The following is a 26,161-nucleotide window of genomic DNA, read 5'->3' on the forward strand; positions in this document are numbered from 1 at the left end:
TAGACAGGTTACAGGGGTGGGCGGATGAGAACAGGATGGGATTCAACACTGACAAGTGCAAGGTGATGCACCTGGGGAGAAAGAACCAGCACCATACCTACAGGCTGGGGAACTCCCTTCTCATCAGTGCAGAGACAGAAAAGGATCTTGGAGTCATCATTGATGCCAAGATGAACATGGGCCGGCAGTGTGAGGATGCAGTCAGGAAGGCCAACCATACCTTGTCATGCATCCACAGATGCATCTCAAGCAGGTCCAAGGAGGTGATACTCCCCCTCTGTGTGGCACTGGTCAGGCCACAGCTGGAGTACTGCGTCCAGTTCTGGGCACCGCACTTCAAGAGGGATGTGGACAACATGGAGAGGGTCCAGAGGAGAGCCACTCGCACGATTAGCGGGTAGCAGGGCAGGCCCTACGAGGAAAGGCTAAGGGATCTGAACCTGTTCAGCCTCCACAAATGAAGGCTGAGGGGGGATCTAATGGCCTGTTACAAACTAGTCAGAGGGGACCAGCAGGCATTGGGGGAGTCCCTGTTCCCCCAAGCGCTACCAGGAGTGACTAAAAAAATAATGGTCACAAGCTGGCAGTGGGTAAATTCAGATTAGACATCAGGAGGCGCTACTTCACTTTCAGGGCGGCTAGGATCTGGAACCAACTTCCAAGCGAAGTGGTGCTGGCTCCTACCCTGGGGGTCTGTAAGACAAGGCTTGACAATCACCTTGCTGGGGTCGTTTGACCCCAGTACTCTTTCCTGCCACGGCACGGGGTCGGACTTGATGATCTGCTCAGGTCCCTTCTGACCCTACTAGCTATGAAACTATCAAATGGCTGTCTGTCAAATGCTGCCAACAGATCCAGGAATATGACATTGATTGTCTGCCTACCATCCACTGACAGCAGGACATCATCCATCAGTGTCACTACCGTAGTTTTCAACCCACGTGCTGGCCAGAATCCAGACTGTGCTGCATCTAGGACATTAACTTATTTCAGCACCTGTGCTACAGTCAGAAAGCAATTGTCTCAGTACAAGCACATGGAATGAATGCAAGGTTCTTTGCATTTTCTCCCTACCCACCCAAACAAGGCCAGCCCCTGAATGACTTGACAGAATTAAAATTGCATGAAGCAAATGTTCAACAGGTCAACTTCCTATATATATATATATCAAGTGACATTTAATAAATAACTTCCCTTTCCTTAAATAAAAAGTATAATTTGACCTTTATGAACCACCACTTCCTTTAGCAAATTAAAATAATTTTACAAAAGTTTCTCCTCCAAAAATCTACCCCAAGCCACTGCCACACATTCTGCATGTAACCAGCACTAAGACAAATCAAATCAAGACAACAACAAAAAACTTAGTTGCAGCAATATTAATAGTAGGTTGAAAGACAACACAGAAGAATTCAGCCACACAAAATAAAATGCCGTTTGAGAGAATTTCTGCAACCAATAAAGAATGCCCTAGATTTAGTTTTCTTTTGCACAGGAAATGGTAGGGGCAAGAAAGAAATACAAATCGTCAATAAAAATGAGAGGTCTAGGAAACATTACTTATAAGGAAAGGTTGGGAGAACTGGTATTGTTTAGTCTGAAGAAGAGAAGACTGAAGGGGGATCTGATAACACTCTTCAAATGCATAAAGGTTGGTAATAAAATATTGGAACTATGGGCTCTGAGGTGGGAAAGAGGTGTGCTTTAATTAGAGCAGCTCTTAAAGCTGCTCTAATTAGAGTGCTCGTAGAGTCATGTGTATTCAGCATCTTGCGCTTCAAAATGGCAAGCTTTAGTTAAAGCACTCCCCCCTCAACAATTTTGAAATGTGGGCACACTGAATACAATGATATGAAGGTTGCTGGAGCGTGCTAATTACCACACTCCAGCACAATTGATCAATCAAGTCTGCTCCAATGGGGGACTAATTAGCATACATCTCAGCAGAGGTCCATCACATGTATAGGTGCCCTATACGTAGGATATTTGAAAGGATCTTTTAAACCAGGGGTTGTCAACCAGGGGTACATGTACCCCTGGGGGTACTTGGAAAGGGGCTAGGGGGTACATGCAGGTGGGTGGGGATGGAGCGCTGCCACCCACCGCTCCATGCTGCCACCTCCCAGGAGAAGGGCCAGGGAGGCAGGGTAGTGGCTCCCCTCTGTGGGCTGCACAGGGGCCACCTGGACATATTGGGAGCTCACACGTGGTGGCCCACCCTGCCACCACGTGCAAGCCCTCCCCCAATCTTAAAAAAGATTGAAAACCCATGTTTTAAATTCTCAGGGCAGCTAAGTATTGGAACAGATTACTGAGCAAGGCTGTGGCATCACCATCAAAAGCTTTTAAGAGTAAGTTAGACAAACATCTGTGATGGTTGATATGGGCTTGATCTTGTTGTAAGGAGTGCCATGCTTTCCTATTTTTCTCTCAATCCATTATTTGGGGTACTCAACCCACAGCCTGTGGGCCAGATCTGGATTACAGCACCTTGTCAGCCAGCCCATGAGGCAGTGTTGGGGCCCAATCCCAGTGAGTAGGGCAGGGAAGAGGCAGTGCTTAATCCATCCGAGGGACTGGCCCCACGTCATTCATCTGGCCAGCATGGCCAAAAGTTTACACACCACTACATTATATCATATTTCATCCACTTTGTTTTAAATGTAAATTTTAAAAATATTAAGTATTTCATAAATCTTGCTTTGTTTTTATGTTGTAAATAAGATTTTAGAGCTTCACAAGGGAATTCAATGTTCATGTGTTTAGGGACTGACTTTCCTAAGAAAAATTCTGGACTTGTTCTCTTTCAACATTAAGAAATTCCAAATACCTGGAGATGCTGTAAGTGCATAGTTACATACTAGAAAGTATACAGAAATATACCAGCATTGTAAGTACTTCTTGTTAGAATTATAGCACAGAAGCTCAGGAGGCTTTTCTTAAAATCTCAACAAGAAATAGTTGTCCCTTATCCTGCCTGGCAATCACAGAATGAAAGAGTTGCTGTATTTTCAGTTTAGTTGAACACTGTTGCATGCAGAAATTTTAAAACTGAAAATGTATATACTCATTTTTCTATTTTCTTAAATCAGAGTAATCCAATTGTAAGCTACACATGGCCTGCAAGGGGTTTAGTTGCAGCCCCTGGGCTCCTGCCTGCCTGCTGCTCTCCAAATTGCTCTGGCTGTAAAAGCACCAGAGTCTCTGGGCTTCCCCTCCCTCCTATGGCTTTAGCTGCCAGCACCCAAACCAGGGGGTGGGGCAGTGTGGTGTTGTATGAGAAGCTGAAGGTGTACCTAGATCCCTGCAGTACAGCAGTGACATAGGGGGCATGAGAAGGCGGTATGTTCTTTGTCCTATAGCTCCAGATGCCTGTGGCTCACTCTGGTGTGGCCCATGGCAGGTTCAGCCCCTGGCCACTTATAAGTTGCACAGCCCGGTTTTATATTATGTCATAAAGGCAAAAGGGCCTGACCTTAGTTTTTGTTCTTTTTCGCATTGATATGAATTTGCCCAAAAGAGGAAAACCAAATTTTATAACTGTAGTCATTTCAGTAAAGCAGTAAAGAATTCACATGAAAGAATCAAGATTGCTTACCTTGACTGACTGACTGTAAGGTCCTATGTTAGCAGGTGCCCAGTGAGAAATGCTCTGTACATGCATGACCTGCTTTTCATAACAGGATACGTCATCAGTCGTAAAGTCACAGCTATGTGCAAGGCAGTCAATCCAAAACAGTATTCCATCGGGCAATGGGACCTCTACACACACTCTGAAAAATAAGCCATGAAAGGGAATTAGCTTTTCCAATATGAAAGGTTATTTACCAAACTTAAGAATTGACCATCAATGTTTTTGTCTATTGTTACTATGTTACAGACTTCTCTTTGCTTCTCTTATAGCACAAAATCAACAACAATGATTTATGATTATTAAGAAACTTGTAGTATAATATTGCAAGATTCTACTTGCCAAGTAGTATAATATTACAAGAGTCTACCTGCCAAAAGTAGAATCTCACCTGCCACAGGCAAGTGGAAACTTTCTCTCTATGATGGTCATCATAAGGATGGATAAATAGATTATCTGCTTGGGCTGGTAATTTTTCAAAACAATTTTGCAAATTTACTATGGATCCACACTCTTGGGTTTGTGCTCCTAGCATATTACTAGCAAAACCTTCCATAGCTGCGTTTCTGTACCTAATGCAATTTGGCAGCCATGCAAACTGCCAAATAATGTTTATTTTTGGCCAAAATTCAACATAAATCTGTTTGTATCATATAAGTAATCATACAGTTTTTTCCGCAACTTTTATATCTGTTATTTTATGACTTCTTTAAGAAGGGATGAGGGATTAAGCAGCCAGCTATGCAAACGTGGAAGCAAGAGACATACAGTAACATGAGAAGCAGAAGAGGCTAAAGCAGAGAAAGGAAGCAGGAAAGGTGTCACTTAGAGTATTTAAAATATCAAAGTGTTCAGAACTGCTCTTGTTCTGCTGTAGAGCTCTACAGGTAGGAACAGAACTTTGGTCTAAAGCCACAAAAATCCTGAATTCCACCCTGTAGTGATTTAATACCTGATTGACAGTCAGGGCCACTTTACATATGCAGCCACAATGGGATCCCATCACGCTCTACCGCTGGTGCCGGGAGCCCCAGTTTGTTCCCCGTACTGCCTTTACTGCAGACCCAACAGCTGACATGGGCTGTAGGGAGTGTAGCAGGGGGCAGCTCCAGGAACACTGACCCCATTGTGAGAATCATCATCTGTGCAGCTCACAGAGGGAGGACTGCAGCAAAGGCAGCGTTCCCCCGCTGCAAGCCCTGCGGACAACATCTTTGCTGGGCTCACTATGGTGGCGGTGAAAAGAACACTGCCCTTGCTGCAAGTCTTGTGAGATTTCTGGCTCCCAGGTGCAGCAGTGTGGGGGATCACTGCTACCACTGCAAGCCCTACACCTCACAAGGTTCACAGTAAGGGCAGCATTCTTCTTACTGCCCCCACTGTGAGCCCCACAGCTGGGAATGCTTGCAGGCATACGTGGATTAATGCACAGGTCAGCTGGGTTTGGGCCCATGGGTCCCTGCCTTGGCAGGGACAAAATCGGAGGCTAGGCTGGGCATGTGCAAAGCTGTGGGCTGCGGCTGCTGTGTGCTGCTGCAGCTGGACTGAGCTGTGGTGGGGCAAGGGCCCCCCACCTACACCTTGGTCTACATTGGTCACACCCAGAGAGCAGTGGCTCCACACCCCTGGCACCAGCTCCACCATGGACCTGTGGGCAGGGGCAGCCATGGCTCCTGTCCCAGGGCAGTGTGTCCTGCTTTGGCTGCTGCCCCCACTGCACGGGCTAGGGACAGAGCCCAAAGCTGCAGGGCAAGGCATGGGTCGGGGGGCATGAATCTTAATCTGCCCCTGCTTGTAGGGGGGAGCAGCATTCTCTGTGATGTAAGCCCTGCAGCTGACAACACTGACAATACTAAGAGCCTTCTCAGCTGTGAGGCTGGCAGTGTGTGGTGCACCCCTGTGGCTGGGAGCCCCTTAGTTGATGGGGCTCTCAGCCACAGGGGAGCACTGGGCCACACATTCAATTAATGGTGTGATTAGAACAAGCTACAAAGTTATTGCACATTTTTGTGGAATACCTTTGTAGCTTATTGTTTGTTTTATCAAGCCATCATTTAGTTGCAAGTACAGTTAGGTCACAATTTAAGATGCGATTACCTGGTTAATCATACCTTAAGTGTATCATTTAGAGGGGGCCTCGGTGTCTCTTGGAAGTCTCTCCCTACTCCCTTCACCACAATGCTTTTGCCTCTACTGGCACCATTCATTCTCAGCTTAGAAACCACACCAGGGAATCAAATAGTGTTACAGTCAATTTTACATAGCCACATGTTTCTGAGTCTGTCAGAGAACTCAGTGCTCTTTTACAACATGACTCAGGAAGCCTTGATAGGTAATTTAGATCTAAATTGTCATATTGTACCCAGGTTGATATCCATAAATATAACAAGTTAGGGCTGTGGATCTGTTATAGTATGCACTATCCTAACATAAGTATAACTCCAGTAAGTAATTTTTGCTTTTATTCCTCATCAGTTTTAACCCCTTATGGATTACAAGTCCTATAGTTTTCTGGTCCTGAATTAAATGAGAAGTTTTCGTATTATTATTTTCAGGATTCAAATAAGCCAGAAACCTCATCACTGAATATGGGGCAGAGTTTAATTATGATCTTCTTGAGGAAGCTCTCAAAGAACTGTGACTCAGTTACAGTACTTCCTTTGCTCGTCTCTTCCATCATCTTGGAAATAAGTTGCCACAGTTCTTTATGGGATATAATTTTAGTTCCCTCAGGCTGTGTTGGCTCAGATTTGTGTTATAATTCCTTGATGAATATGCTTCAAACAGGTCAACAAAGACAGAGCCACTAAGAATAAACACAACTGTACATTCTCCAGAACACTATGAAATTAATTCCCTTTGACATCCCCATTCTTCCATGCCTCCAAAATTAAAGTTAAGAGCATACAATATGAAGCATAATAATATTAGTGACAGACAGGGGGAACAAAACTGATCTATTCAATGAGTTTTTTGCCTCAGTGTTCTTGAACAGGGGTCAAGATAAGTCTCCTAATGGGCTCTTAGACAGACATCAGAGGGACACCAGCCCATCAACTGTCAACGCTGACTTGGTGCAGAGCCACTTGGATGAACTGGATACGTTCAAGTCAGCAGGCCTGGATGAGTTTCATCCAAGAGTACTGAAGGAATTGGTCGGTGTCATAGCAGAACCACTGGCACGGCTGTTTGAACACTTGAGGTGCTCGGGTCAGGACCCAGAGGACTGGAAAAGAGCCAATGTGGTCCCTATTTTCAAGAAGGGGAGGAAGGAGGATCCAACTAATTATAGGCCAGTCAGTCTCTCCTCCATCCTTGGAAAGGTCTTTGAAAATATTATGAAGGATCAGATCTGTCAAAGTCCAGTGGGAAAAATAATGCAGCAGGGAAACCAGCATGGATTTGTAGCAGGTAGATCATGCCTGACCAATCTGATTTTGTTTTATGACAGGGTCACAAAATGCTTAGACACAGGAGAAGAGGTGGATGTCATTTTCTTGGATTTTAACAAGGCCTTTGACACAGTATCTCAACCCCTCCTCATAAATAAATTAAGAGGCTGTGATATAGATGTTTACACAGTCTGGTGGGTGGCAAACTGGCTTAGCAGTCGCACCCAGAGTGGTAGCAGATGGGTCGGTATTGACCTGGATGTGGGCTGTGGGGTCATGCAGGGTTCAGTCCTTGGGCCTTGTACTCTTCAATATTTCCATCAGTGACTTGGATGTGGGTGTGAAGTGTGCTCTGTCCAAGTTTGCAGATGATACTAAATTGCGGGATGAAGTGCACACTCAGGAGGGTAGGGAACGATTGCAGGCAGACCTGGACAGGTTAGAAAAGTGGGCAGTACACAATAGGATGCAGTACAACAAGGACAAATATAGAGTGCTGCACCCAGGGCACAAATATATCCAGCACACCTACTGGCTGGGAAGTGACCCTCTCAGCAGCACAGAAGCAGAAATGGATCTAAGAGTCATAGTGGACTCCAAGATGAACATGAGTTGTCAGTGTAACGAAATCATCAGCAAAGCTCACTGCATTTTATCATGTATCAGCAGATGAATGACAAATAGACCCAAGGAAGTGATACTTCCCCTCTATGTGACATTGGTCAGACCGCAGTTGGAGTACTGCATCCAGCTTTGGGTGCCATACTTCAAGAAGAATGTTGATAGACTTGAGAGGGTCCAGAGGAGAGCCACTCATATGGTCAAGGGCTTACAGGACAAGCCCTATGAGGAGAGACTGGGAAACCTGGACCTCTTCAGCTTCTGCACGAGAAGGCTGAGAGGTCATCTTGTGGCTGCCTACAAATTCATAGGGGGATGCAGCAAGGGACTAGAGATTCTCTGTCCACCAGGGCACCTCTTGGAGTAACAAGGAACAATGGTCACAAACTGACAGAGAGCAGATTTACGTTAGATATCAGGAAAAACTTCTTCACGTTAAGGGTAGCCAAAACCTGGAATGGGCTTCCAAGGGAGGTGGTGCTCTCCCCTACCTTGGGGGTCTTTAAGAGAAGGCTGGATAGGCATCTGGCCGGGGTCATCTCACCCCAGCACTCTTTCCTGCCTAGGCAGGGGGTCAGACTCGATGATCTGTTGAGGTCCCTTCCAACTCTAGCATCTATGAATCTATAAGGCACATGAAAATACAGGCTGTGCATGCGATCAAAAATAAAATGTGCAGTGCAAATGCATATTTTTATTGATATATATCTCCACTGCACATGTTTATTAGGTTGCCTACATTATATAAATATTTGGAATATAAATATATGTAAACAATTTATTACTAAAAAAAACATTAGTCAGCTCCATAGTAAAGCGCACGTGTGGATGCACCCAAAGAGTGTCAGTGGAATAGCATCTTGTCACATCAACGTCTTTCAAAGATTTATTTTGGTACAGTGTTTGCAGTACTACTTGGGTGACCATTATTAAACAATACTGTTCTAAAAGTCTTGCTTTCTTCTTTAATATATGGAGTGTTCATTAATTCATCTGATCAGTTCATAAACAGAACAGAACACTTTTAAAGAGTTTTTACTGATTTGTCAAAATAAGGAAAAATACGGTATTTTGGCTTTCAAATAGAGTTTTATGTTGTCTTTTTAAACTTATAATATTTAACCTTTTCCTTCCTCCCTTCCTGTTTTTAATTATATTCATGTTTTTCAGCTGGTATTATTTTTCAATCTTGCTTCAAACATGTCAGGTATAAGGAAAAGTAAAAGGACAAATATCAAATAGTCATGACTGGCATGAGGCAATGCAAGCTCTCAGTAGTATTCAGACTGGTAATAAAGCAATAAAGATGGAAAAACAGATTATATTTTATCTTTATTATAGTCCTGTTATGTTGCATAATCCCTATTATATATTGTATAATTCTTCTCCACTCTGTAGCAAATGCAAGCTTGCAACTTAATTCCATTATTTCTCAACCTCTTCTCAACTGATTGAATTTTGGGATAAAGTACGAAGATTTTGTAAATCACGGGGCATGACATTAATAAGGATGCATGGATATTTATCTGAGGGAAACTTTCAAAGCAATGAGACCCACACAGATCCAATTACTAGCAAAGCTGTTCCTAAGTAGTGGGAAATGTATCTTGTTAACTTGAATAAATAATACAACCCTAACTTTTAAAAAATGGGGAAAAAGTAAAGAGCTTACATTTTTTTTTAAAGACTTTATGCAGCACTAAAAATAAGTATCATTTTATGAACTGTAGAGACTTTTAACTTTATTTATTAATATTTTAATTTATGGAAAGGAGGGAAGACGGTAATCATTAAAATAATAAATTCAGAGAATACCAAATTCGGTATAATGAAAATGCAAGTGTGCTTGATCTGGAGAATTATAATCCCTTACACAGATGTTCAGTGGGAGGGAAAAACTTGAAAACTAACAATGATGAAAGAGAGATAGTGGTGACAGTGGCCAGAAAGTTAGACAAGAGTCTGCAATGCAATATAGCAGCCAATAAAAAGATCAATATAATTTGGTAGAGTGTACACACAAGCATCAGATAAAAGAACAAGGGAGAAACTATTCCTAACTCTACAGCTCTAGTGTGACTGAACCTACAATATTGTTTTCACTTCCGAGAACTTAATTGCAAAAGCCACTGACAACCTGAACAGAATATAGCAAAGTGCAATCATAATAATAACAATAATAATAACGACAGCTAACCTTTTAGGAAAGATTAAAAGACCTCAATAAAAATTAAATCACCTAAGGCCTGATCCTGAAAGAAGTTGACTTACAAAGCACTAAAACACCTTCAACTCACAGTAGATCACTGGGATTTAGAGTTTTCAGTACTGTGTATGAAAGAGAAAAACAAATTTAATCTGGGACTGGATAAAACACAACATTGAAAAAAAGTATTAACTTGCATATCAAATCTGGACATTGATGGCTTTGTTACATCAAGATATTAATGTTACAAACAAGAAAAGTTACATCAAGATATTAATATTTGTTTTCCATATAAAGAAATATCCTCTATAACTCTTTATAGCACCTACATGAACTGAACATACATGAACTTACAATGTGTACTGTGAACTCTTCATTAATGCATTTGTTAAAATTTGGAACTCTGCTTACATTTTTAGAAAAACTGAATTTTAGCTGAGCTGATTTGAAGTTTTCAAATTGTAACAGCATGGCACAAAGAGCATAGGTAACATTTTGTTCACTAAATCAGCTATCATTGTAGTATTTCACTTGCTAAGCATTGTGAAATGAAAGCATATTCATGTTTCTAGCTGGAACTGTTTGCTTTAAACAAAAATTAGGAACATTAAGACAATTTTTTTTCTCTCTCTCTTTTTTAAACTTTATTTTCTAATTCAGGGATCAGCAACCTATGGCCTGGAAGCTGGATCTAGCCTGTAGAACTGGGGAGCTTCAGCAGCGTTTCAACAGTGGAGGGTTTTGCTTGCATAGTGGCTGACCAGCAGAAAGAAGCAACAGGCAGCAGAAAGGAATTGCGGGAGAGGGACCAGTGAGTGTGCCTTCAGCTCCAACTCTGGAGGCAGCATGGGCTGCATTGGAAGCTCAGCTCCTTTAGAAGTGATCTCCAGCTGCAAAACATTGCCGACTCCTATTCTAACAGAATTTATGATTTTGATACATAACTTTTAAAAATTAAATAAAAATTTTCCAGTATTCTAGGCATTTGCTATATCACTTTAAATGCAATATAGCCACTCAAAGCAGAACCTATGAGAGAAAAAGGACTGAAAATATGGTTAATACTGCAAGCCTAGATTGTTGGACTGGTTTACTTCATCAGATCTGGATTTGACATCACACTTGGAGCTGTGACAGGCACAAATATTAAAAGGTATCTGGTTGGTCTCCATTGCAAAATAAGTCAGCTATATATTTAGAACAGTAAAATGATTTTCCTGTCACATGCATTATTTTATTAAAGAAGTATACATGCTTATGACTACCTTAAAAGTAATGTTACATGAAGAAAGTAAGAAACATGCTGATCTCCCAAAAAAGGTGGGTGCAAGCCTATTTCTGAGTACAAAAGAGAAACAAAAATGTGTACAAAAATTTCATAAATATAAATATAGTAGCTGTAACACAGTATATTACAGTGTATCATAAATATATACCATTAGTCTGATCCTACCTTGCCGGTGGACACAAATCAAACTCTGTCACATAGGCTGAATTTATTACAGCAAAATCTTTCATGCTCTTCATATACAAATGGACCAAAATAATATCTTTCAGTTCAAATCCCATGGAATTCATATTAGCTGCAGGAAAAAAAATAACATAGCTGTTAAAGATAGGATATTTTAAATGTGGACGGAAAGATAGCAGAGGCATCTTATGTTTGTTCAAGAAAAGTAAATGATAGTAACTTAACACATGTTTAATATGATTGAAGTCTTTAGTAATATATTACTTTTCCTCTTAATAATCGTTGATGGTTCTCCTCTAGTTTTTACGAAGTGCTTTTTTATGTTAAGTTTCTGATAATAGAGATAGAAGATAAATGAAGGTTCTTCACACCCAAATAATGGTGACTTAAAATTGCCTTAAGAGAATGCATTGTGTGTATACATGCTGTCTACGTTCCACTGCACCACTATTATCAGTTTAAAAACAAAAAATAACAATAACAATCTTTCCTGGACTTAGAATCAGAGATATGTAGGCCTGGACAGGACCCCCATGAGGTCACCTAATTCATCCCTCTGCTTGGATCCAATCTGTGACTAAATTTATGCTGACCTGGTAGGGGAGAAAAGATCAAATCAAGGTAATTAAGAGAATGGAATTTACAACAAGCCTGCTTTAACAAAATTTATGGGACACTGTATTCTGTGGTCCTCATAGCCTACATTTAATTTTCATAACCAATAGAAACTAAATTCCATAAACTAAATATAGACTGTATACAGCACAAGGATCCAATTGGACCCTAGCTAACTGCAAACTTCATGACCTTCCTTCATGATCATTTTGACTATATTGCTTGTTAAAGCCATATACTGTATAAACGTGTGTGTCCTCTAATGGAACAGAAAGAGAGTAAAGAAGTAAACTGTTGAAGTGGCTAAAGTGAAAAGGAAATCGTTTTCATGTAAAACATGTCTGTTGTCTTAAATAGGTTCAGAGAAAAATTTAAGCTGGCATGTTTCCATTAAAGTCAATATAGTTCCATTGGGCTGGAATTAGCAGTAAGTATGTGAGCTATCCCCACTCATGCCATTGCTTAGTACTAAGTCTGGAATGGGAAACTATTCATGGGAATAAAGGAAAAAGTAAGACATATGTAATGATAAAGCAACTGACAAAAAAAATCTACAGAACTCCTACTTAGTCAAGACGTAGCTCTAAAATATCAAAGAAGTAATTAGCATAAAATTATAAATCTGTGCTAAAGCAGAGCTGTGCTTTGAAAGCTGCCCAAAAGAAACTAGTAAGTCAATGTCAGCTATTACTCCACTAGACAGCAAGGAAATCATATATTTTTCGAACCTTCAGTAAGTGAAACAATATTTTAGCCAAGCAGTAAAAGCTTTTTGTGAAGTTAAAATGTAATGTGCATAATGTGAAACATTTATTTGGGAGAAATACTGGTCTATATTGAAAAAGCAAAAACCACCACCAACAAATATTTGCCTTGTGATATTTGACGAAGTTGAAATATTTTAAAGTTAATTTCTAATTTCTTTAAAAGTTATAAAAATAAAACCTGTCTCTTATTCACATAGAAATTTATTAATGAACTGGAGGAATGAGGAGATAGAATGTTCTCAACTCAGAAGCTGCTCTTACAACAAACTGTATCCAGCAGTAAGGCTTAGTTGATGGACTGTTAGACTAACCTCCCCACTATCAATATTCTTGCTGGACCTATAAGTCTTCAATCCATTACCTCAAAATGAAGACCTATACACAACTCAGTTCTATGACGTACTGAGGTTTGGGCCTTTCCTTGTCACTTTAGGGACTGTAGGCTTTGGTCAGTTGTGATTCATCCTGAGTAAGATTTTTGAAATGAAATTAAAACAGTGAGAAATGCCATTTAATACAAAAGTACTATTTAATACAAAAAAAAAAAAATGATGGCCTGACATATGAACTGAGTAAGAGCCTTACTCTGAAAAACACATACAAGACAACACAAATGCAGTAAATACTGGGCACATCTACACATGCATTTCATCCATCCTAAATTTACTTTGGTGTAAGCACTTTTGAGCAAGTACGTATACATGTGATGATTAGGGAGCAGTTTCCTGCAGCCCTGCAATGGGCCTCTGCTGCCACCAGGGGGAGCTCCAAGCTCCTGCTGGGTGCTAGCTCAGGGGCTGGCAGGGAGCACCAGTCAGGAGACAGCTGTCTCCTGGACCCAGGGTGCTGCCTGCTGCTGGGGTGAGGACAATGTCCCCCAGGCCCTGGCTCCCTGATTAGGGGCAGGGGTCTTGGAAAGAGCTGCAAGGGAGGAACAGGTCCCAGTACCCTGCCCCAATCTGCCAGTGGCGAAGCTAGCAGCAAGGTCACTGCTAGCTGCGCCACCGGTGGATTGGGCCAGGGGGCTGGGACCTACCCCACCCTTGCAGCTTTTTCTGAGCCCCATGCCTTAATCACACGATCAGAGCATGGAGCTGGGACTTGTCCCTGACCAGCACTGTTCTTAGCTCCCAACCTGCATGCCAGGCAGAAGCTGGGCAGCTTGTTCTTTGCTCAGCTCCATGAGCCCAGAGCTTGCAGGGGGAACAGGCTGGGGAGCTAGTTCCCAGCCCAGCTCAGAGTGTAGAGCTGGGGGGGAAACAGGCTCCCCTGCCCCTGCTCCTGCCCCTGGCCCTGCCAGCAGGGAGCTCCCAGGGCTGGCTCCATGACCACAGAGCCAGTGCTTGGAGACACTTATCTCCCAGCACTGGTCCCATGGTCGCAGAGCCGGTGCTGGCAGATAAGGGTCTCCAAGCCCCCCACTCTGTGATCGAGATGGCAGAGCAGAGGCTCGGAGCTAAGCATCTCCCAACCCCCGACTCTGCGATCTTGGAGGAGGGGCATGCAACTCCCTGGTGCCTGGAAAGAGGACACAGTCCCTGTCCGGGCTCCTGTGACAGGACTATCTCTCGCCCCCTGGTGGACGGCTGACCCAGAACAGTTTTTGCTCCCGGTCAGGTGTCTATACACGCACTACTGCGCCGTTACTAAACTCAAGTAAATTTGCTACTTGCACTTGCAAGTAGCAAATTTACTCAGGATTAGGGAGGTTTACTGCATAGTAAGCATGCACACGTATAAATGCACATGCTTACTTCACAGTAAACTATGCTAATGCTCAGTTAAGTGTCTCATGTAGAAACACACACTGGGGAGCATATTTAATTCTAGGTTAGTTTCTCAGTGTAAATCTGTGTAGCTGCATTGAAACCTATAGAGATGTGTTAATGTATAACAACTAAGGTTACAAAATACAAAGATTACAATAACAAATATTATTTTCAAAAACATCACTGTAAGAAAAGCTCAAATAAATACAGTCACAGAATAAATACAAAAATACTGCAGCAAATTCCCCTTTTTGCTCTTGATATTATGAGGTATGATTCGTATACATTTCTAGAAGTCCACTAACACAGTTTCATTTCTAAATCCTTCTGGCAAAGCTTGTCCTCTTTAGAGAGAATTAAATCAATTAACCTTCCTAGAACAAGGCTAAAAGGACATGTGTATGCTCCAGTGTCACAGCATGATACAGAACAGGCTGAAGTCCTGTGTAGGTTGCTAGTACGAGTCCGGGAAAAGGCTCATACATACCTAGAGATGATCAGTTTAGCGCTCAGAAAAATTTGGCAAAAGAAACATCTTGTGGTTTCTTCAGATGACAGGATCATAATTCATTCAACTTTCCCCACCCTCAACACGAAAAGGCGAAAAACCCACAGGAAATGTGAGCACTGACATTTTCTACCAAAGATCAAAAAGCTACTATTTTGCCAGAAATGGAAAACAATACAGCTAATACAAGTAACATGCTGAAAGCAATAGGCTACTCAACTGACCAGTGACATAATCAGGTTTTTTTTTGGTTTTTTTTTTTTACTTCTGATTGATGGTAAAGCAAAAACACAAAATGTTTAGACTGGCAGATGTCCATACAAATATAATGAGAACCAAGTAAAATGTTATAGAGCCCCTTTGCTTCAATTTACAGATTATGCCCAAAAGATTTACACTAAATAGTGGTGCCTTTAACTACAAGTTTGATTATACCCTCCTTGCTGATTTCCAGGCTGTTAAAAACTAGCTTAAGGGCCTTCTAGGAAGCGTGACTTCTTTGCTTTCTAAAATGCTAAGGCTTCTCTATCATTTTGTATTCAGTCATGAACTCAGCTGCACAAGCCAAACATAAAGATTTTATGAGCTAATACATCACAAGAATTCTTGAACAAGAATATGAGCCTACTCATGTAGTCCTAAGAATGATTTCCAGGTTTATGAATGAAAAAGAAGCCTACATAAACATTCTTTACTTAAAAGTTTAAAATGAAGAAAGATGCAAAACAAAATGGTCCCATTTTGTTTTATATGTCAATATCTTGTAAGAGTGTGACAGTAAGGAATCTGGATTCCGTGATTCCCATGACAGCAATTTCTTCTTTGTATTAAGTATATAAGTGAGATTTACTGCTAGTGACCTAATCGTAGATGCTAAAATGTGCAACAGCAACAGCTTTTTAGAAAACTTAATTTAAAACTATGGTGTTAACAAAAGCACTTTAGCAACTATGCAGTATCTACAAAACATACATATATGCTATGTATACTTTGCAGAGAGAGAAAGACACAAATATATTCTGTGTGTTGGGGGGGAGGGCATATAAATATATATTTTTATATATTCCATTCTATAAAAAGTTAGAGTTGTTTTCCATAAAGCTTTTAAAATATTGTGGAAATAATACTGTTATACTGATTTGATTCCCACCCTGGCTCTTTATGGTCTTCAGAATCTATGGACATTACAATGTATTCAATATTAAAGTCAGCAGTCGTCAGATCATGATTTCAGCCTGAGGCAAGCCCAAGATGGAAAATTTACAATCACAAAATTTAACACTATAAGAACACAGAAAAATATATCATTTTTTTATTTCATACTGTATTAAAAGAAATAGTTTTTAATGATAAGTAATGGTTCCATTGAATAAAACACCTTGGAGAGAAGAAAACACTTCCAGAGCTGCATCTTGAATACTTTTGCCTTCTGCTGGAAGAAAGCAGGCAGAGATTCCTGAAACCCACTGGTAACCACTTAGGGATTTTCCTGAACATCCTAATGTCTTACCTATGGAAATGAAAGAATATCAATATGATTAAAATGACAGCAAATATCAGGTTATGGCTTTTCTAAGAAAACACTTTAAAGTAAAGTATCTATTCTCAGTGGGCTTGCCTACATAAGATGTTTACTGCAGCATTGCCTAATTAGCTCTGCATTAAAACATCAGCGTCTACACCTGGAGCCCTGTTAGGCTGCAGTAAAGTAATAAACATTGCCATAGGGTAAAACTGCCCAACACAAGTACCATTCTATGGCAGTGTTATTTAGTGCAACGCAACGCATGTGTAGACACTGACGGGACTGGCTGGGGCACATGGGTGCTTTAGTGTGGGTGCTGCCTGCCAAGTAGCTTCATACTGAGCTCCCTCATGCCTCAGCCAGTCCGCCTGCAGCACACTGAGCCAAGAGGAGCAGGCTGACCCCTGGGGCAGAGGGTCCCGTGCCAGCCACAGCTGCTCCACCTCAGCTCAGTGTGCTGCAGTAGTGGGCACACGTGTAAACACTGGGAGCAATAAATACCAAAGCGGTACGTGTCAGAGTTTATTCAGTTGAATTAATTTCACAGGCAGACACACCCAATAAGACAAACTTCTATAGCAAAGTTACAGGTTACCTGAACAGTTTAAAAAATAATTTAGATGATAAGATATAACCAGGGATCCTGGTTTTCCCTGATTTAAAAAAATCTCCAATTTTCAAATTTAAAAAAGTAACCTCAAATTTACATTTTTCTGTGATTAAAATGACATGCCACCAACATATATATATATTAGTGCTGTTTCCTTTTACTCATGGAAAAATGTGGATTTGTGGTTACTTTTTTTAAATCTGAAAATTAGGGATTTTTTTTAAATCAGAGAAAACGAGGATCCCTGGATATAACAGGTATATGCATGGACATAAAAGCCTATAAACTGCACATCTCAGCCAGATGTGTTTTCTTAAAACGTTTGTCAAGTATTCAAAGTCATTTTTTGATCCCTTCTGCAATCTCCCTATCTATAACACTACAAAAATGGCTTCATACATGGAGGGGGAAAGAAAAGCATTAGGCATTACAGGTTACATTTTCTAAAACATCAAAAGTAACACAGAATAAAGATATTTATTAGACCTGTGCGAAATGGCTAGTATTTCCTTCAGATTTGGCCGATTCAGGAAACAGTGGTTCGATTCAGTGATTCGAATCACTGTCCCAAACTGATTCAGCTGAATCCAATTTGGAGATTTGGCTGCTGCCAAATCTCCGAATCAGCCAGGCCCATCCCCTGCCCACTCTCTCAGCCTGGCAATGACTGCCCTGCCCACCCCAGCTCCCAGCTCTTTAAAATAAAAGCCCTGACTCACCAGGTGCTTCCAGGCAGGGGGAGGGGCATCCCTGTTGCCTCCCACTGCCTCACGCTGTGTGGAGGCCTCTGCAGAGCCCTCCAACCCCCCCACCCCGCTGTCCCAGCCCCCCTCATGGCTGCCCTGCCCGCTGTGGCTCTGGCCCATTAAGAAAACAAACAAACAAACAAAAAAACCCCAGAAAAACCCCAGACTCACTGTTCCTCCCCAGGGGGGGCCATCCCCACTGCCCCCAGCAGCACCCACGCCACGTTGGGGACTCTTCCACGAGCCCCCTGAAGCCCCGAGGCTCTGCAGGAGTAGTGAGTCCTGGGGTTTTTCTAGTTTTTTTTCCTTAAAGCACTGGAGTTGGGGTGGGTGGGGTAGCCATTTGGGGGGGCTCAGGGGGCTCGTGCAGAGCCCTCCATGCAGCATAGGGCAGCAGGGATTACTCCCCCAGCTGGCAGCATGCAGTGAGTGGGGGCTTTCTTTTAAAGCACTGGGAGCTGGGGCGGGCGGGGCAGCCATGGGGAGGGCTGGGAGGGACAGGCAAGGGTCAGCAGGGCTGGGGGAGCAGGGAGGGGATGGGGCCTGGCAGGGGTCCCCCCATGGTCCCCTTCCACCTCCTCCAGCCCCCCTCCCCCGCCCCACTACTTACCAGCTCTGAGTCGGGCTGCAGCCACCAGGGACTGTCCAAATTATCAAAGCTCTCCGAATCTTTTCCAAAGATTCGGAGAGCTTTGAATCGATTCAGAGATTCAGCCACCAAATCGGACTGAATCTCCTCCAAATCAAATCACCACCTGAAGCTTCGTGCAGCCCTAATATTTATGTACCAAATTCCTACTTGATCCTAATGGATGTTAAATGCCTCAACTGCTCAGGCACTTCTGGAATTCCCACAATGTGCCTAATCTGTTTACCTATTTTTAAAGTTCTAATAGACCAGTGATTCTCAGAGCCATAGGACCCTGAGGTGCCCTGAGGTCCCTTTACAGGTGCAACAGGGTGCCACACAACGTGAGTATGGTTAGGTATGCAAACATGATTCATAAAAGAAACCCAGAGATTTCAAATAAAAATCCATAGTGTTAAAAACATTCTGATCTGGTGTAGCCTGAGTTCTTTACAAGAGGAAAATTGCTCTACTATTTTGTTGTACTCAAGAAATGTGCAAAAGCTAAGACCAAGCATTTTCTGAGGGTTGTCTTAAGTATAAAATGGTTGCAAACCATTGTATTAGACACTTACCAATATTATAGTAACCAAAATTCCTTTTAAAATTTGATCTCTGGGTATTTAAGAACCTAACTTTTATGGAAAGTAATTTAAACTAAGGTGCCTAAGTAGGACTTGAGCATGTTTCAAAGACTATTTCTTGTATTTTTTTTTCGCAGCGTTCTTGAAAGTGACAAAAACTGTACTCTGCTCCCACCGATGCAAGATGAAGTAATTGTCTGTAGATTACTTGGTACATTATTAAATGGAGATGGTGAAGTAGTTCCAACAAAGTCATATAGATAGTCTTGTTTTAGAATTCCTAATTTAAGGGTTGGGATCTGCAAACCTGAGCATTCATAACATTTTTGGCTTTATTCACTAATGAGAATGTCTTGTATAGTTCTCTCATGTACATACATGGGAGTATATACCAGAAGAAGACAGACTTGAAATAACATCTGAGCCTAGGAAATGGTGTAGATGCTGAATGTAACTCTGAACTCACTCTGATTAAAATAAAAGTATGGTACTTTTTCACATAGTTAGAATACATGGGCGAGAGTATGTTTCACAAGTGAGTTTTTTAAACTGAATTAGGAGAAAAAATGTAAAATAAAATAAATGTCCTAAATGTAGTAGGGATTGAGGAGGAGAGTTTGTGTGATTTTTTTTATTTAAAAAAATAAAATCACTCTCATTTCCAATCTGATTATCTGAAGATTAAATTAATCATTTTATTTTGAAAGACTGAATATATTAAATATATTAACGGCATGAACACAAAATGCTGTGAAAAGGTGGTGTGTTCTCTTATAAAAATGATCCTTCTGAGGGGCAGCAACATTTCTGTAATTAATTTCAAACACATAACTATAAATACTCTATGCAATCACCAAAGATGAAGAAAGGCTACAAAATTCACCTAACAGGGCTCTTTAGACTATTTAACATTATAATCTGCAAGAGTGTCTGAAATAAGTATGACCCACTTTTGTAAAGACAGAGATATATAAAACTCACTATACTGAAGAGAATTATGTTTCAATGATTTCCAGACGATAGGAGGAATGTCCTTCGGTCCATCTTCCTCAGCTGCAGGTAACACATTATCCTCATTACAGGTTACTTCACAAGAACAGCTACTGTCCATAAACTTGTCTGAAGATTCCACCTGATTGAAACAAATATTCTGAAATAATCAAGCAACTTCTGTGCTGTGCTATAGTAAACGATCTTGGATTGCCCTCAAAAAACAACTTAAGATTTGTCTAATAAGAAACATCAGGGCTCAAGATACATTAAAATGTTGGTGCAAGTCACCGGAGAACAGCACTGTCTGGATTGCAACCTAGCAGGGAACAAAATATTTATTGTTGACAAGGCATGTGGAATCATAGTGCAGATTTAGCAGAACGTAGACATAAGGATCGACGGCACTTAATATTGTGACAAATGATATAGTAACATTATGCAGTACAAACATACTTTTTCCAGGAATGAAGTACAGTATATGGTATGAATAAAGAAGGAAAATAGTATGAAAGAATGTAAAAATAAATAAATAAATAAATAAAATCGGAAAATGTCAAAACATGTTGGGCATTAATATACCCAGGACTGATTTGTAAACTTCAAATAGTGAATAGTGAATTAAATCATTTTAAAATTCTCATTGGTCTTATTTTGCAAGCAGTTTATCTCCTTAAACTCCTGGGGAGTTCAAGGAGCTGCTTAGCATCTTGAAAGATTATTAGGGAGAACAGATTTTTCAAGTGTATGAATTGCCTTGTGTTAGTGCACTAAGAAGGAAAGGAGTGCAGACTGTCTATTCCCATACCTAAAGACAATTATCACTCTCATAAACATTATACCTGTAAGCACTCCTTAAGCCCAAGGGGGCCCATAAGAAACAGGGATTAACTTTTGTGATTCAGCCTTTATCAACTGTGGGGAATGACCATGAACATGAGCAATTACTGCAAAGCAGCTAACATGAAGAAAGCACCACCAATTTTTACCAAGAGGCAAGTAGCTCCCTGGCCAGAAGCTAAAACCAATGCCTTCCAGGTTGAACAACTGACACTTGTTAAGTTAAAGAGAGTGCACACAGATCTCATTTTAGAGTGCGGCGGGTAATTACATACAGCTGTAGCTCCTAATCAGGGTCCTGCTTGCCAGCCCTCTAGTGGCAAGTCACGGTTGTGCAGGTAGGGAACAGTCAGAGAAGGTTTTTAGCCTTAAGATGCGACTGCTTCAACCAGACACAAAAGCTACCACTAACACCAATCAGCATTTGAGCAGCTCAAAATGCAATGTGTAACAAGGTCCTTAAGGCAGAACTTTTTCCAGAGTTCTTAACTGACATTCACTTATAGCAATGTCTTTATTTGCTATTAAGTCATAATTTTAAGACTTTTTTTTTTTAATAGGAAGTGATATCACTGTGTGCATTATGCCCTTTTTTCACATGCTAAACCATCAACAATGACAAATAAAGAAAATTAAACTTACAAAAATGAATATAGGATATGAAAACATGGTAGTTTTTCGCATGAATCAAAACCTATTGGGAAAACCCTGCAAGTATTCAAATATCACACACAAAACCCTACATATTAAATAACATGATTATTACATAGCAAAGCATGGAGAAGTGGGTAAGGGCCAGAATGAAAGATTCCGATGTAACATTAAATTGGCCCTATTGTGCTACTCACTTTTGAAAGTGAGGCCTCTTCAAGATGTCAAAGGTGTTACATGCAAAAACTGATACACTGAAATCACTGCCCTTTTTGAACATTAGGCCATCATGAATAGCAAAATGTACTATTTTCTGTATCTTTCTTCTCTCCTTAAGGTAATATAAAATCATTTACTCCAGTATTATAATGCACTTTTTAAGTAATGGAGCTTGTGGAAAGGGGAAAAAAAGAAGAAAAAAAAAGTAGCTTGGGTCAAAAGTCTGCAGTGAAAATTCAATATTTACATAAATATCTGACTTCACAGGGGAGTAAGAGGATCCAGTTAAGCGAAAGCAATATGCTTGGAAATTCTCAGGAAAGTCTAAATTACAGAAAGGTCATTACTAAGGAAGGGAACCTTAGCTCTGCTGCCTCCTAAAAGGCTCAAGGGGAATTTAGTAAGAGCTGTAAATACTAAACTTATACTCTAAGAGGGGCTGATGTTCTTTGATTAGACCTCATTTTATCCATTCCTTCTTGAAAGGTGTGGAAGTCAGGTTGATAATATATTTTATATGAGCCAATTGTATATGAAAAGTTAAAGCTAGTCAAATAAATGTAACATAATAGTGTAAAGATGAAGATTGCAATGGAATATAAAAGAAATAGGCTCTCTAAATATTAACTGCAACACAACATACTAGCATTCAACAGCATCTGCATTATTTTCCACTCAATGAATTACAATGTCTATCATTTCCATTAGTATTTTTTTTGCTGCTGCCTAGAGGGCTTGCCTAAGAGCCTCTGTACCCTTAAATATATCTAAAAAATAATGAAGCAATGGGGAAAAATGCACAAGTGGAAAGCCAAATCTTTGCCACCAAATCAAAAGGCCTAGAGACAAATCTTTGCTACCTCTTGGCAAAGGGTGGGGACCCAAGGAACGACAGAGCCCAGTTGCCCCTGTGGGTCACACACCCTAGTGTCTAGGGACCAATGGGTCACAGCACAACCTGTTTGGGGTGGAGGCATTTTATAGCAGCCTGCATGGAGAGCTGTTACGCTTTTCTAACCTTCCCTGAAGGATACTCCTCTATCCAACACTCTGGACACGCTGGGTAGCAGTACAGCTCTGCTGAAAAGCCACATATATCCTTTGACAGTGATGTCATAGTGAGAACAGGTGGTCACCAAAATAAGCCACAGGTCTACCATCCTCAACAGCAGAGCAGGTAAAGATGATGTTAAAATTTCAATGGCTGTGAAGGAGGATGAAGGCTGCAGCAGAATGAGATCTCCAATTGTCTTGGCATCCTTGCAACTGAATTAAGGTCCCGTTCTTCCAAGAACCATGTGGAAGCTATGTGCAACAGCTTCTCTATGGTAAAAGAAATCACACACAGGCATCTTCCATGAAATCAGCTTTTCCAGCACATTTTTTCAACCCCTTTGGTGACCAGCTAGTGATGACAGGAAAAGGATTGTGAGGTCTGGAAGCTCCTAGTCATGAACTGGCAGGACAGCAGAAGTTACAAGAAGGATCATCTAGCACTTGGACAAGGCAGCTGTGTGATTCAGCAACTGTGACTCTCACTCAGCAGCCCTCTTCAGGATCTCTGCTCACCCCACATGGGGAAGGGGATAGAAAAGGTGCCCTAAACATGGCCTGTCTACCTTCTTCCTGACTGGATAACTGTGTCCAGTGGGATCACCTTTACTGCAGAAAATCAGCAAAGACACACAATCAATTTTGGGACCTGGAACATCAGAACCCTCATGGATAATCTTAATAGTGAATTCCCAGAGTGGTGCATTGCAACCATGGCTTGAAAACTGAGGTGACAACATTAGCGTTGTGGCACTGAGTGAGATCCAGTGAACAGAAGACAGGCAGCTCAAAGAACATGGAGGTGGCTATATCTTCTTCTGGAGAGTAAACAAGTAAGGAGAATGCTGGCTTCATAGAGTTGGTTTTGCTGTCAAGAATGAACTCATAAACTGACTCATGACTCTCCATCTTTAACTGGTGGAAAGCTGATACACCACTGTCAACAGCACGTATGCCCCAACTCTTGATGCTGCCATCAAGGAGGAATTCTATGCCAGCCTAGACCAAGCCCTTTCCGATGTTCCAAAGGAAGATAGACTTATTCTTCTTAGCAATTTCAACACCAGTCAGTAGAGACTTGAACCTCTGGAACGGAACCATCGGCAAGGAAGGAATGGTCAACTTCAACAACATTCTCCTCTTGACCACATGTGCAGAACATGGACTCACCGTCACCAACACCTGTTCCACCAGAAAAACAAACATAAGACATCATGGCAACACAGTGCTTACAATCTAAGCACTGGCACCTGATTATGTCATTGTTTGTGCCTGGGATCACAAGATGTCCACATCACCTGAGCAGCTGATGACTGCTGGACTGATCACTGGCTCATCTGCTTAGGTATGTCACTCAAACGGGCTCCCAAGTGACGGCTACAGCAGAAGTAATGGCAAAGGAAGATAAATGTCCAAGGACTCAAGGACCCAATCAAGCAAGACCTCTTCCACAACTTCCTCAATGAAAAAATGGCAAATTCCAATTAACAACGATGTTGAACATGGGGTGCCTTGAAGTCCATCATCAATAGCTCCTGAAAAGAGACACTTGGATTCTCTACCAGGAAACATCAAGACTGATTTGATGAGAATGACTGGGAGATCCAAGAGTAGATGGACCACAAGCACAAGGTCTTTTGTGCTTGGCAGAATTATATCAACTATATCAACTCCATGAGGTGAGGAAAGCCATGAAGGATGCAAAGGCATTTGGAGCTAATAGAATCTGTCAAAATCTTCAAGCAGAGGAAGATAAGCTCACATCACAGCTCCATGCCCTTATTTAAGGATTTGGAATGATGAGGAAATCCCAAATAACCTCAGAGATGCTATGATTGTGACAATCTTCAAAAAAGGAGAAAAGTCCAACTCTGGAAATGATAGAGGGATCACCTTGCTCTCCACCACAGGAAAAATCATTGCAAGAACCCTCCTGAACCATATCCTTCCACTTGCTGAAGAACTCCTCCCAGAATTTCAGCATGGGTTTAGGGCACCAAGAGGCATAACTGACATAATCTTCACAGCTCACCAGCTACAGGAAAAATGCCAGGAACAACATAAACCCTGCTATGTAGCCTTCTCTGACCACACAAAAAATCTTCAACTCCATCAACAGAGAAGCGCCATGGAGGACCCTTCTGAAGTATGGCTGCCCAGTGAAATCTGTCACCATTCTTTGCCTGCTCCATGATGGCATGCAAGTGGTGGTTCTCAGTAACAAAAATATTGCGTATCCTTTGAAGTTAAGATGGGAGTTAAACAAGGCTGCATTATCACTCCCACATTCTTCTTGATATTCCTTACCACAGTGCTATATCTGACCACCAATAAGCTTCCAGTTGGAGTGGAGCTGAATTACCAAATGGATAGTAAACTGTTTAATCTTAGCCAAATCAGAGCCAAAACCAAGAGCACACCAACCTCAATCATCAAGCTCCAATACACTGATGATACTGTAGGTTGTGCTCACTGGGAAGCAGACTTTCAAGTAATCAATGTGCTTCCATCAATGCACAGGAAACTATCACCCAGGACCACCCCACATGGAGGAAGTGGCTGCTGAAAGGATCTCAGTAATTTGAAACCTGATGATGACAACAGTAGATGGAAAAGCAGAAGTGACAAAAACAGCATATCATGAACTGAATCGAGAATCTGGAGCCACCCACCCCACATGGAAACACATGCGCGAGTTGCAACAGAGTCTGTCAATCCCAGATTGGCCTTATCAGCCATCTTCGGACCCAGAGATAAGACATTCATGGAAGACCATCATTCTTGACTGGGAAGGACTGCTGAAGAAGCCGACCTTTTGGCAACAGTACCCAAACCCCTGTAGCAAATATCACCTGAATAAAGACTTCATGCACCAAGAAGTGATAGTGGCCCAGAAGTTGCTGTCCAGGAACCTTCTGAACAAGACCAACAGGATAAACCACTGGATTGCTTCTTCCCAGCTAATATCACCAACTCTGTGTATATCCACTTTGGGCCCACAAAACCAAACCATTACCACCGTCACCTGGAACATTAATCAGACATGTTGTAAGCAGAGTGGTTAACTCAATTAGGTTATTTGCTTATGCAGCTGTCCAGATTTGAAGTGTTTCATAGTTTCTAGGGTCAGAAGGGACCTGAGCAGATCATCTAGTCCGACCCCCTGCCATGGCAGGAAGAGCACTGGGGTCAAATGACCCCAATAAGGTGGTCATCCAACCTCCTCTTAAAAACCCCCAGGGTGGGAGCCTGCACCACCTCACATGGAAGCTGGTTCCAGACCCTAGCCGCCCTGACCGTGAAGTAGCGCCTCCTGATGTCCAACTTAAACCTTC

The 26,161-nt window shown here is 41.5% G+C and overlaps 1 protein-coding gene and 1 long non-coding RNA gene across 4 annotated transcripts in view; both read right to left on the reverse strand.

Moving 5' to 3' along the window:
• DPH6 (diphthamine biosynthesis 6) overlaps positions 1 to 26,161 on the reverse strand; it is a 472,782-nt gene that overhangs the window by 227,825 nt on the left and 218,796 nt on the right. For all 3 annotated transcript variants that reach the window (XM_019518944.1, XM_019518945.1, XM_019518942.1), the window contains 4 exons: positions 20,055 to 20,205; positions 16,359 to 16,490; positions 11,304 to 11,433; positions 3,599 to 3,773 (listed from right to left, as the gene is read on the reverse strand). In XM_019518944.1, the coding sequence (XP_019374489.1) occupies positions 3,599 to 3,773; positions 11,304 to 11,433; positions 16,359 to 16,490; positions 20,055 to 20,205 (588 nt within the window). The remainder of the gene's footprint in view (positions 1 to 3,598; positions 3,774 to 11,303; positions 11,434 to 16,358; positions 16,491 to 20,054; positions 20,206 to 26,161) is intronic.
• LOC109298705 overlaps positions 25,112 to 26,161 on the reverse strand; it is a 14,997-nt gene continuing 13,947 nt past the window's right edge. Inside the window, exon 3 of the long non-coding RNA XR_002097683.1 lies at positions 25,112 to 25,310. This is a non-coding gene — a long non-coding RNA (uncharacterized LOC109298705). The remainder of the gene's footprint in view (positions 25,311 to 26,161) is intronic.

The sequence above is a fragment of the Gavialis gangeticus genome, unplaced genomic scaffold (assembly GCF_001723915.1).
Source record: "Gavialis gangeticus isolate Ggan-Ray unplaced genomic scaffold, GavGan_comp1, whole genome shotgun sequence".
In the NCBI taxonomy this organism is placed as follows: domain Eukaryota; kingdom Metazoa; phylum Chordata; order Crocodylia; family Gavialidae; genus Gavialis; species Gavialis gangeticus.